A 13,782-nucleotide genomic window follows, 5' to 3' on the forward strand; every position below is an offset into this window, starting at 1 on the left:
TTAGAAAAAGAAGCGAAGTACACCAATGTACACAGGACGTATACAAGGAGCACACCTAAAGGAAGCCCTCCAAAAAGAGCACAAAAAAATGCAAACCCGCAATGGGACACCACCCACTCTACAAATTAAACAAGGGCATGGAGTCTTACCTTATGTACATGCTAACCCAAGAAGAGAGATTAAAAAGAAACGAGAGTTTTAACTATTGGTTGTTTTGTTCCTTATCTTTAAAAGCCCTTTGATTCCATTCCCTCCAAATTGTCTAAAAACACCTTTTTCTTTTTCTTCCCTACAAAGGAGCCTTGCCAACTTAAGAGCAAAACTCTCACTGAAGAAGGGATCACCCAGGCCACCCTATACAAGGAAAACAATAGGTGTCACAGAATCCTTGCTTTAGAGCAATGAAGAAGTAAATGATCAATAGACTCCCCCTCCTACTTACACAAATAACATCTATTCACCAAGGGTCGCACTCTCTTCTAGAGATTATTAAAAGTTATAACTCTTCCCCAACTAGCTTCCCATGCAAAAAAAAAAAAACTGACTTTGGATGGTACCCACGAATTCCAAATAATTTTCTTCGGAATGATGACCGTCCTCCCCAAATCCAGAACCTCATAGAAAGATTTGACAAAAAACAATCCCTTCTTATCATCTTTCCAAACCATCTTGTAGTTATCCTCCCTCCTAACCAAATTCCCGCTCAGCATGGAGAAAAAAGTCTCAACAGTGTCCAACTTACAATACATAGTTTGTTTACCTTGCAAATACAAATATAGGTTCTTATCAAAAAGAAAAAGAAATGTTGCAACAAACCCTAGAATCAAACCAACTGGATGACAGCAGCCTAAAAAGGGTTTCAGTTGAAATTTTGAAAAGAAGAAAATTGAAGTTCAGAAACTTACAGATGAATAGATACTATTGGTATTTGGATTAAACACTTATATAAAATATGTATTTTTGGGCTGCTGGAACTCTGATTTTATTGATGAAGAATGCTGAATTTATACATGAACTTGTAACTTAAATGACATTAGAATAGCAGAAAATCAAGCTACTAGATGATGAACAACTACTTCCTATAAAATAGAAACCAAATCTTGACCAAATAAAAATAAGAAAATATCTAGATGTTGCAGATTTTGTGCAAGACTCCAGCTGCAATATTCAAAATTCAAATTCCAGCAAATACTAAGTCAAAATTCAACACTCCTCCTTGACTTCGTAGATGCAAACTCCAAGTCTTGCACGTAGACACTCAAACCAAACTTCGAAAGGGGTCTGCTTCTTTAACACTTTTGTTGGCAATATGTTCAGAAAATATACTGCTCTACTTGCAGTTTTAGCCCAAAATTGTTTGCATTCCATTTCAAGGATGGCATTTTTTGAGATCCACCAAACATTGTTTGCATTCCATTTCAAGGATGGCATTTTTTGAGATCCACCAACATCAGTATGCACCAGTTGCAGTTTTTGGGTTGCTCTCCAGGATATTTTCTTTGGAAAGGGAAGTTTAGTTTGCTTCCCATATTGACAAGTAGCACATATAGGAAGATCTTTTTCTAAGTCAGGAAGTCCTTCAACTATTTGATTTTTCTTCATGTAGAGCACATCATCATGATGAAAGTGCTCGACCCTTCTGTCCCAAAACATTGTTGTGCTATCTTGTTGTAAAATAGCAGTATGCTCATCTTCCAGTAAATTCAAGGCAAAACTCTTGCCCTTCATTTTTATGTTGAACACCTCTTTGCCTTCAGCATCCTTGATAATGCAATTCCTATCTTCAAAATAAACTTTAAATTCTTTCTCAACGAGCTGTCCAACACTGAGTAAGTTTTGGTCAATGTCAGGCACAAACAAAACATCATAAATGAGTTTCAAACCTGTTTGGCTTTCGATAGCAACCGTTCCTTTGCCCTTCACTGGAATATACTCACCATTTCCAATTCTGACTTTGGAAATAGTTGTTCTATCAAGTTCTCTAAAGAGATCTTGATTATTTGTCATGTGGTTTGTACAACCACTATCCACAAGCCAACTTTTAGAGGTGCTTTTATTAGCAAAACACGTTGCTGCAAACAATTGCTCCTCCTGACAATAGTCAACTACTGCATTAGTTTCTTCCTGCTGTTGATTTTTGCAAATCCTCTCCACATGTCCTTGTTTACCACACTTGTTGCATTTCACATCTGGTCTCCACCAACATTTTTTTGGAGAATGATTTGTCTTCTTGCAATGAGGACAAGGTGGAAAAACTCCATTTTTCTGGTTGTTGCCACACGACTTGTTGTTGTTCACCTTTCCATTTTTATGACCTGCATTTTTCTGCATTCTTGCTTGAAATGCTCCTTCTGCAGTATCTCCTTGTCTCATGAGTCTTCTTTGTTCCACAGCCTCCAAGGAATGTAATAATTCTGTCAAGCTAATAGTTGACAGATCTTTTGAATTCTCCAAAGAGGAAATTGTAGCTTCATATTTCTCAGGAAGTGTAACCAATATCTTTTGAACAATCTTCTCATTGGAAAATTCTTTTCCAAGCAGCCTAACTTTGTCTGCTATTGAAAGAAGTTGTGCAGCATAGTCTTTAACAGCATCAGACTCCCTCATTTTCTTCATTTCAAATTCTCGAATCAAGTTCATCACCTGCATGTTCTTGATTCTTTCATCTCCTTTGTATTCCTCCTTGAGATACTCCCAAATTTCTGCAGCTGAATCAATTTTCATGATTTTGATGAAAATTGATGGTGAAACTGCAGCAAACAAGCAAGCTTTCGCTTTAGCCTTTCTTGTCCTTCTTTCTTTATGCAACTTCATTTGAGCCACAGTTGGATTGGCTCCTAGGGGAGGAACTTCATAATTTTCTTCCACTGCTTCCCAAACATCAAGTGCTTGTAGATGAACTGTCATTCTAACAGCCCAAGTTTCATAATTGTCTCCATCAAGAATTGATAGTGCAACTGTGAGACTTGACTCTTCCATTGCTAAATGATTTTAGAAGGTGTTTGGGTTCACTCACCTCACTGGCCCCTCAAGATAACTATGGCTCTGATACCACTTTGTTGGTATTTGGATTAAACACTTATATAAAATATGTATTTTTGGGCTGCTGGAACTCTGATTTTATTGATGAAGAATGCTGAATTTATACATGAACTTGTAACTTAAATGACATTAGAATAGCAGAAAATCAAGCTACTAGATGATGAACAACTACTTCCTATAAAATAGAAACCAAATCTTGACCAAATAAAAATAAGAAAATATCTAGATGTTGCAGATTTTGTGCAAGACTCCAGCTGCAATATTCAAAATTCAAATTCCAGCAAATACTAAGTCAAAATTCAACAGATACATACAAGATTATTAGGGACTGACATTTATTAAGCATGAATTTAAAGAGCTTGTTTTGTGTATTGAATTTAAGCAATGATTCAGTACAAATATGAAAGAATTGTTCTCTTAGCATCATCGATTAGAAAAACTTCAGAATAAATAGAATCAGCTAGGAACACAAACTCTAAAGGACACAAGAGAATTAATCTATTTAGAGTATAACAGAAAAAATATTACAAAGTGCACTGAACAATGATTGGCCAACTGTAATGAAGGAACTTCTCCACTTGAAACAAATTAATAAAGAAAGTTAGTACAAGCATAAAACAATGTGATGCTGCTGATGCACTGCAACCAAATGAATATGGACGAAACTAACAGAAAATTATTGTTAGTGGCAAGCTTCTAGGCTCCAGAGGGCTTAGCATTCCACAAGCGAACTCATCCCGAAAACACACCTGAATCACATTGTACTGTTTTCCTAGTGTGTTGGGTTTTTTTGGAGCAATCTTCATCTTTCATACTTGGGTTCAATTTCTGAACAAACTCAAGCTCTGATCCTGCATAAAAAATTTCAACTTTATTGTTATCTAGGGGAAAGTTTTAATAATGAAGAATATATTTTTCCTTTTGTGAGCTTGACCATGGATAATATATACATCAAATTTGTAAAATGTACCTTTCCTTTGTATAGGTGCTTGATGGCCATATTCAGATCATGGTTGTTGATCATTTGACCATCTACCTGCAATGACTTCAGTTTTGGCATGTTTTGCACTCCATCAGCAGCAGCTAAAGCAAAAGTAGTCATTCTGGGGCAAGTATCTACAACTACTTCTTCTAGTGATGGCCATTCAAATGGAAAATTTCCCTTACAGAAGCTCTCAAGGACCGGCAGAGCTTTAAGCTCCAAGTTGCTTAACTGAGGGAGCACAAACTTATCCACCGCTGCTGATATTTCTCCACACTCACAGCTTATAATTGCTTTCAATTCATTGCTTCCACTTACTTTGAGTTGTTTTAGTTGCAGAAAACTTTGTGCACTGCTAACTGAAAAGAGACTCTTCAATTTCTTGCAATCTTCTACCTCCAGAACTTTCAGTTTTGGAAGGTTGAGAGATTTCTTGTCTTCAACATTTGATACTTCTTGCTCTAGCCCATCCTCAGCTATAATTTGCTGCAACTCCATACAGTCTACTATTTTGAGGTACTCCAGTTTAAACAAACTCTGAGCAATAGAAGGCTGAAAGAGATTCCTCAATCTGTTACATCTTTCAATTTCAATAACTTCAAGATTATGGAGGCTTAAGTGAGCACCGAACCCCTTCCATAAATGCTCCAATTGAGGCAAGGTGTCCAATTTCAATTCTCTTAAAGAAGAGAGTGGCAGAACATGTTCCTCTCCAACCAGAATCCCTTCAATTTGAAACACATCTTGCATTTCCTGACAACAAGTTATTTGCACTATTTCCAAATTCTGTAACAGTTGAAGCAGATCAGCTGGAAAGAGAGTAGACAATCCTCCACATTGTTCCACAGTCAGAACTCTCAGTTTTCTAAAAGACCCCATAGGAAGGGTGCCACTAGACAGTACCTTCATGCCACAAAGGTGGGTGAGATGTATTGTCTCGATATTGGGGAATGCAACTGGATGAACACCTTGTGTCGTATCAATGATACATTCAAACTCAACACAGTTCCTCACACTCAGAGATGTCAATCCATTAAAGCCCCTTGAACCCAAGTTGGGGAGAATATTGCGAGAACCTTCTAACAAACTAATCAAAGATAGATCCTCTGTTCTCTCAAACAACATCTTAACCCCAATTGGTATGGGGCTATCAATACCTTTGAGTTCCAGGGCTTTAGATGTCGGATAATCATATTTTAACTTTCTTGTGAACGTTGCAAAAGATAACTTGGAACCGATGTATATCTGAAACCTTAACTGATTTGGAAATAAGAAACTATTTGGAATACATTTGGCATTGATTATCTCGACATGTAAAGTGGTCAAGTTGAGTAGTGAGTTAAGCTCAGATAGACTTGCACTGCTTCTTTCTATGGTTGTTCCACCAACATCCCATTGTTGAAAGCTTCCTCTCATGTATAGTTCTTCTAATGCTGACAGACCTGATATCAAGTTAGGTGGAATTTTCTTTAAAGATCGGCAGTAGGTAAGATCCAACAACTTCAGATTCTTCAGTTCTCCCATCTCCTTGGGCAACTCGCTGATATGTGAAGCAAAAAAGCTAAGGATCTCCAGCTTCTTCAGCTTTCCAAGTATAGATATATCACCTAACTTCCGATGATGGAGGTGAAGCATCCTGAGGTCAGTAAGGAGTTGGAGGGATGCTGGTAGTGGTGTGATGTGAAGAGAATACCTATAGAGCTTTTTACTAATTGCAGTTAAATCCAGAACCTTGAGTGTTTTCATTCCCACAAAGAAAGCATCCGGAAATATTTTTAAGCCACGGTTCCCACCCAACAATAAAGTATGCAGTTTTGGACATTCCAGACCAACTGGAAGACTAGAAATATTGTTCGCCATCAATGATATCAAAGCATAATGCTCAAAAGTACCTTTCTTTGGCCAGTTCTTCAAACCCACCCCAGCTTTCACCATGAAGGCATACTTTTCAGTGGATGTAATTGATATGGCAAAGACACGGACAAGGTCATGCATTTTCAGAGACCCTTTACTCTTATCGCCATCCATTAACAGACAAGAAGCTTTAAGTCCCTTGATCAGTGTTCGTACCCGCCTTCTTCCTTCTTCTACTGTCTCAACATCTTCAAGCAATCCTTGCCCCATTGCAAGCCTTGTCAAGTACTCCAGTTCAATGTTGCGATCTTCTGGAAATAGACAGCACAGTAAGAAGATTGACTTGATTTCCTCTCCTTGAAGATAGTCGAAACTAAGCTTAAGACACGAAAAAAAGTCTGCATCCACATCTTGGATGTTCATAGGTTTACACTCCTTAAGTTGCTTGGCCGCTTCCTGCCATCCATCTATGTCTTTATCACTTAGAGCCCTTCCAACTGCTACAAGCGCTAGAGGTAAACCTCCGCACTTCTTTGCAATTTCTGTTGCCACAACATTGACAGCAGGGGAGTCAACAGTTGCACCAGCATTTGACCTAAACAAGGCCCATGATTCTTGTTCATTTAAGATATTTAGAAGAATCTTTGTTGCTTGGCTTCCCATCACATTGCATGTATGTTCACGTCGTGTAGTGAGAAGAATTTTGCAGCCCCTGTGATCAACACCATGAGGAATTCCTATTGCCCCCAAGTCAAGTCTCTCCCAAACGTCATCCAAGATTACTAGGACCCTCTTCTCTGTCTTCAGTCTTTCACGAAGCCGACCCGCTCTTCCAATTTCTTTCTCCTCATGAAATTCCAGACCCAATGCATCTGCAATTTCATCTTGAATCTTTATCAGGTCCGGAGCCTGAGACACCACTGCAATTGCAACTTCATCAAAAAGCTTGTCTTTTTTCACTTTCTTTCCAACTTCTTTCACCAAGGTTGTCTTGCCAACACCTCCCATGCCATAAACACAGATGGTGCTGCATTCCTCACCCTTCAACAACTCGATGATTTGATTCATAGCTGAAACAGTGGTCTGAAAAGGACAGCAATCCCCTGTAGGTAAAGATTCTATCCCGGGAGAAGGTGCTGAATAAGAAACTTTACTGAATTTTCCTTCTTCTTGGAGCCTAGCAATGCTGAGCGTGGTCTTTTTCAGTTCCCTACTTAACCAGTAACGAGAAGTCCAATCAGAACACCACCCATTTGAACTGCTCTTCTTCACTTCATCTTCCAACTTCTCCACATCCCCAGTAACCTTTTCCACAACGGTCAACCACTTCTCAACCTCAGGCTCAATATTTTCTCCCTTCCTTTTAGCCACAACAAGGGAACGTTGCACCTTATCCTTCAACAGCTCTAGCTTCTCAACCTGCTTCCTGCATCCCTCAGCCTTGCTTCGGAAGCAAACAAGGTAACTGATTTGATATCCGATCGGTCTCACAACATATTTTTCAAAAATAGAGACAACGGTGCCGATCCACTCTGCCATTTTGTGACATATACTGGTTTTTCCCTTTTTTTTCTTTCTTCTAGGTGGTGTGGGGAGAATGGACTTCAGATATGAATTAATAAATGAAAAAGGAAAGCAACAACACAGGGATAAAGCAACTACAGTTATATGAAGAAGAGAGCGAGAGGGTTTCAGGCTACCTTTGGACTGCAAAGACCATTCCTCTCCGATTGAAGTTGGAAACAAGAAATTGTGTAGAGAAAAGCCACACGTTAGCATACACAGAAATGGCAGTTGTTAGCTGGGACTGGGAGTAGGGAGTTTGATAAAAATAAAATAAAATAAAATAAACGTAATTTAAATTAAAATTGTCTCAAAAGACAACCTCCTATTTATGTCATGTCTCAAAAAATGTTGTAGAAGACAACTTCCTTTTCATGTCCCAAAAGATGTCATAGATTTGGAAATAGTTTCGAAATTGTCATATTTTAAAATACATTTTTAAAAATAAGTGTATTTTTTTCAAAATCCCCCAAACTGTTCAACTCGACTATATTTTTAGAAACTTGGTTACATTTGGGTTAAACTCGGGTTTATTAGATTGATCAAGTTGTAGAGGTCAAATTGGATAAGATTAGGTCAGACTGAACTATGCAAGGTTTTTTCAATACATTTGATATCAAATTTAAAAAATAAATATGACAAAAATTCAAAATAATAAATGACTCCACAAGCAAAGCAATAGAGAAAAGGACAAGGGTTGCTCTAGGGTACCCACTCTTCATTTTGGGGTACCTACGACCCAATAAAAAGATGACATGTGTAATTTGAATGTTTAAAGATTACATGTCCTTCCTTCTTGAATTTTTCAACAACTAATTTGAATGTTAGTTTAAAGATTACATGATTTTTTCTTCTTTACTAAGCTCGATAGATGGAGTCGAATTTTTTAATCCACAAAAAAAAAAAAAAAAAAAAAAAAAAACCCTTAAAGAAAGAAAAGGAAAGGAGAAGGAAGAAAGCAACAGAAAAACCAATCAGGCAGAGAAGCTTCCCTTTTCATCTGTTTGGTGAGTCACAAGATAAGAGAAGAATTTTCAAAGTATGGCTTTATGAGGTCACTGAAAGCAAAAAATACCCCGGGCCCCCCCCCCCTTACAGACCCTTTGATACCAATTATGCATCAATCCATCATTAAGATAGACTCAAAGCTCACATAATCGGACATAAAACCACAAATCAAAAGCCAAAAGACATTAGCCAAAAGCAGAACCTGTTACACACCATGTCCTATATATCAAGAGTGGTAAGTCTTAAAGTAACTTCACCTTTATGGGAATACAGCTCTCGTTAAAAGCTGCACACCCTCATGTGAATCATGACAATCCACCCAATTCTTCTGGTTTCCTTCCCAAAGGACCTCTCTTTAATGCCCAGGACTGGTTTCATTGATGCTGGGATTTGCAGATGGGAAGGAGAATGTGAGTAGGAAGGGGGTTGGGCACAGAGCTGGATGATTGTATAAGATGAGCAGTAAAATCTTACTTGGTTTGCACACAATCTCTTAACGTTTTCTGATTTTAAAATCAGAAAATAGTAGTTTTTACTTTTTACATTCACAATTAATGACTTTTTAAAATCATTTGAAATTTTAAAAAAAAAATATTCTACTTTTATATAAAACAAAATTACAATGTCTAAAAAGTAAATAAATAATATTTTAACAATATTTTTTATTATCGAATTTAAGTATTTTAAAAATATGTTCAATAACGATTTTAAGAAGTATTTTTATGATAAAAAGGTTTTTTTTAAAATAAATTAAATATTTAACAAAATTTAAAAAATACTTTTAAAAATCTGAAAAATCTCTTACATTGTTGAAAATCTCTTACCATTTTCTAAACAAACGCTTGATTGATAACTCCCAAAAATATTTAATTATTTTATATAAATATTAAATAATTTTCATATATTTTTTTTTTCACATTTTCTATGATAAAATTCAAGATAAGAAAAATATTTTTTTTAATATTTTTTTTTTTACCTGTTAGTACCCTCTGGAACAAACATAGCTTTGAGTGATTGGATGTTGGAGGTATTCCAAGGCTTACCATCTTTAATGTCAGACAATAAGTATCTCAACTTATTTGTACCAAATTGGTATCAATCACAAGCTCAATTTATTTATACCTGTTCTATGGTACCCACTCTTTATATTGAATGTACTTACACATATTTGACCACAATAAAAAGATGACATGTGTTGACCCCAATAAAAAAATGACATGTGTAAAGTACATATCATTAAAAAATTTATAAAAATTTATCAAATCGATGACTTATTGATGAGAAATAATCACATGCATTTCATATGTATATCTAAATATTACAACTTTTTTATAATTTATTATTAAATATCAAATATAATTTGTTATTTAATGCATTACCTATATCTATCTAAAAAAAAATCCTACCAACTACTCTTATAGTCTCATTATTCATATATAAAAAAAGGGATAGTAATTTAATATAAAAATTAAATAATTTCAACTACCAAATTACAAAATATATAAGATGTATTTTGATGAATCAAATTTCAAGATCAAGTTTAAAACCTTTTTAGAGAGAAAATTTAAAGTTTGTATTATATGAAGAAGATGAAGGATTTCAAGTGATTACAAGTGTCAAAGGTAATATTTGATATTTTTTTATCCAAATATAATTGTTGTAGGAAGAAATGTGATGTTAAATAACGATTTTAGAATTTTTTATGAGTTTATTATAAAATTTTGTTATCAAATTGTTATTAATATTTTTATATAATTTTTTTTTTTTTTTGTTCATAGATTAAATTTGAAGATGAAGCTTTATATGTCTTGAAGGATATCAAGTGATTATAGGTGTTAAAAGATAATATTTGATTTTTTTTTTTCCATTTACATATAACTATTGTAAGTAGAAATGTCATGTTAAATGACATTTAAATATGTAATGATTTATAACATTTAGATTTTTTATTTTTTTTTAGTTATTATTAATTAAATTGAGAGCATTTAGTCATTTGTTATGAAATTATCATCAATATTTTATAAGAAATAGTACGAATATTGTAAGAGAGAGTACGAACTTTCCTTCCCAAAGGACCTCTCTTTAACGCCCAGAAGTGATTTCATTGATGCTGGGATTTGCAGATGGGAATGAGAATGTGAGTAGGAAGGGGGTTGGGCATAGAGCAGGATGATTGTACAAGATGAGCAATAAAATCTTACTTGGTTTGCACACAATTTCTAAACGTTTTCTGATTTTAAAATAAGAAAATAGTAGTTTTTACATTCACAATTAATGACTTTTTAAAATCATTTGAAATTTTTTTAAAATATTCTACTTTTATATGAAACAAAATTACAATGTCTAAAAAGTAAATAAATAATATTTTAACAATATTTTTTATTATCAAATTTAAGTATTTTAAAAGTCCGTTTAATAACGATTTTAAGAAGCATTTTTATAATAAAAAAAAATTAAATAAATTAGATATTTAACAAAATTTTAAAAATACTATTAAAAATCTGAAAAATCTCTTGTAATGTTGAAAATCTCCTACCATTTTCTAAAGAAACACTCGATAGATAACTCTCAAAAATATTTAATTATTTTATATAAATATTAAATAATTTAAAAATATATATTATTTATAAATAATTTTGATTATATTTTTTTTTCACATTTTCTATGATAAAATTCAAGATAAGAAAAATATTTTTTTTAATATTCTTTTTTTACCTGTTAGTACCCTCTGGAACAAACATAGCTTTGAGTGACCGGATGTTGGAGGTATTCTAAGGCTTACCATCTTTAATGTGAGACAATAAGTATCTCAAATTATTTGTACCAAATTGGAGGTACCTACCCACGTTTGACCACAATAAAAAGATGACATATGTTGACCCAATAAAAAGATGAGATGTATAAAGTATATATCATTAAAAAATTTATAAAAACTTACCTACCCACATTTGACCACAATAAAAAGATAATATATGTTGACCCCAATAAAAAGATGAGATGTGTAAAGTACGTATCATGACTTGTTGGTCAAAAATAATCACATGCATTTCATATATATCTAAATATTACAACTTTTTTATAATTTATTATTAAATATCAAATATAATTTGTTATTTAATACATTACCTAACTCTATCTAAAAAAAGAAAATTCTACCAACTACTCTTATACTCTCATTGTTCATATATAAAAAAAGGGATAGTAATTTAATATGAAAATTAAATAATTTCAACTACCAAATTACAAAATATGTAAGATGTATTTTGATGAATCAAATTTCAAGATCAAGTTTAAAACTTTTTGAGAGAGAAAATTTAAAGTTTGTATTATATGAAGAAGATGAAGGATTTCAAGTGATTACAAGTGTCAAAGGTAATATTTAATTTTTTTTTATCCAAATATAATTGTTGTAGGAAGAAATGTGATGTTAAATAACGATTTTAGAATTTTTTATGAGTTTATTATAAAATTTTGTTATCAAATTGTTATTAATATTTTTATATAATTTTTTTTTTTTTGTTCATAGATTAAATTTGAAGATGAAGCTTTATGTCTTCAAGGATGTCAAAGTGATTACAAGTGTTAAAAGGTAACATTTGATTTTTTTTTTTCCATTTACATATAACTATTGTAAGTAGAAATGTCATGTTAAATGACATTTAAATATGTAATGATTTATAACATCTAGATTTTTTATTTTATTTTTTGAGTTATTATTAATCAAATTGAGAGCATTTAGTCATTTGTTACGAAATTGTCATCAATATTTTGTAAGAGATGGTACGAACATTGTAAGAGATGGTACGAACTTTCTAAGAGATGGTATGAACTTTCTAAGAGAGAGTACGAACTTTCTAAGAAATGGTACGAACTTTGTAAGATAGGGTACGAACTTTATAAAAGATGGTACAAACTTTCTAAGATATGGTACGAACTTTGTAAGAGAGGATACGAACTTTCTAAGACAGGGTACGAACTTTCTAAGACATGGTACAAACTTTCTAAGAGATGGTATGAACTTTCTAAGACAGGGTACGAACTTTCTAAAAGGGTGTACGAAATTTCTAAGAGATGATACGAACTTTGTAAGACAGGGTACGAACTTTCTAAAAGATGGTACGAACTTTGTAAGAGAGTGTACGAATTTGTAAAAGAGTATACGAACTTTCTAAGAGATGGAACGAACTTTTTAAGAAAATATACGAAGTTTCAAAGAGATGGTACGAACTTTCTAAAAGATGGTAAGAACTTTCTAAGAGAGTGTACGAAGTTTGTAAAAGATGGTACGAACTTTGTAAGACATTGTACGAACTTTCTAAGACATGGAACTTTCTAAGAGATGGTACGAACTTTCTAAGAGAGGATACGAACTTTTTAAGACAGTGTACGAACTTTCTAAGATATGGTACGAACTTTCTAAGAGAGGGTACGAACTTTCTAATACATGGTACAAACTTTCTAAGAAATAGAACGAACTTTCTAAGAGAATATACGAACTTTGTAAAAGATAGTACAAACTTTGAAAATATAATATTTTACAATTACATAGTGTTTTAATTTTTTAATTTTCTTGAAAATAGTTTTCATCATTTCTAAGCTTGATTAGTATCAATAAACAATATTATTTGTATTTTTAAGTGGAAAAAATCGAAAAAATTTTAAATTTCAGGATATGGAGAATATGATGTAGAGTATGAAGAATGTGAGGATTTCTCATAATCTTCATACATTTTCTCACATTTTTCGTATCCTCTCTAATTTTTTAGTGTTTTAATTTTCTAATTTTTTTGAGGATAATTTACATTATTTCCAATTTTAAAATTTTAAAATTCTTTTTTTTGTAACAATTCTATCAATAATAACTCAAAATAATATTATTAAACTATGTTATTGTTATTTCAAGTTAAAAAGTAAATATGAAATTTTTAAAATATAAATAATTTAGGGTATGAAAAATATGAGAACGGTACAAAAAATGTGATAAATACATGTTTGGTACTTTCATCACATTTTTCATACTGAATTTTAGTTTTAAAATTTTTGAAATTACAAATTTATTTTCAAAAATACTATCATTAGTAACTCAAAAGAGTATTAGTAATTTATTTTATTCTAATTTAACTTTAAAAACCTTAAATTCAAAAAATGTAAAATTTGGAGAGTACGAAAAAAAAATTAGGACGATCTAATTACCTAAGTTTTACATATGATTATCAAAATGTTGAATTTTAATGAAAATACTCATTTCATATTAAAATATTACCATATTCATTTTTATGTTGAATTTAAATGATTAATAATTTGTTAAAAATAAAATAATGTAATTATGATAT

The 13,782-nt window shown here is 32.7% G+C and overlaps 1 protein-coding gene across 1 annotated transcript; it reads right to left on the bottom strand.

Moving 5' to 3' along the window:
- Positions 1-3,518: 3,518 nt before the first annotated feature.
- LOC100258845 (probable disease resistance protein At4g27220) lies at positions 3,519-7,796 on the bottom strand. The gene is made up of 2 exons (XM_002278392.5): positions 4,013-7,796; positions 3,519-3,893 (listed from the first exon to the last, which is right to left on the bottom strand). Exons 1-2 carry the CDS (start codon positions 7,655-7,657, stop codon positions 3,864-3,866), a joined length of 3,675 nt encoding a protein of 1,224 aa, XP_002278428.3. The 5' UTR covers positions 7,658-7,796; the 3' UTR covers positions 3,519-3,863.
- Between the last annotated feature and the right edge of the window lie 5,986 nt (positions 7,797-13,782).

Source organism: Vitis vinifera, chromosome 19 (assembly GCF_030704535.1).
Source record: "Vitis vinifera cultivar Pinot Noir 40024 chromosome 19, ASM3070453v1".
Classification (NCBI taxonomy): Eukaryota; Viridiplantae; Streptophyta; class Magnoliopsida; order Vitales; family Vitaceae; genus Vitis; species Vitis vinifera.

Excerpts from the sequence above, each read along its gene's own strand:
- LOC100258845 (XM_002278392.5), bottom strand. The coding sequence starts at position 7,657 with ATGCTAACGTGTGGCTTTTCTCTACACAATTTCTTGTTTCCAACTTCA. Across the intron at positions 3,894-4,012 it reads AGCACCTATACAAAGGAAAG|GATCAGAGCTTGAGTTTGTT; the intron begins GTACATTTTACA and ends TTTTTTATGCAG.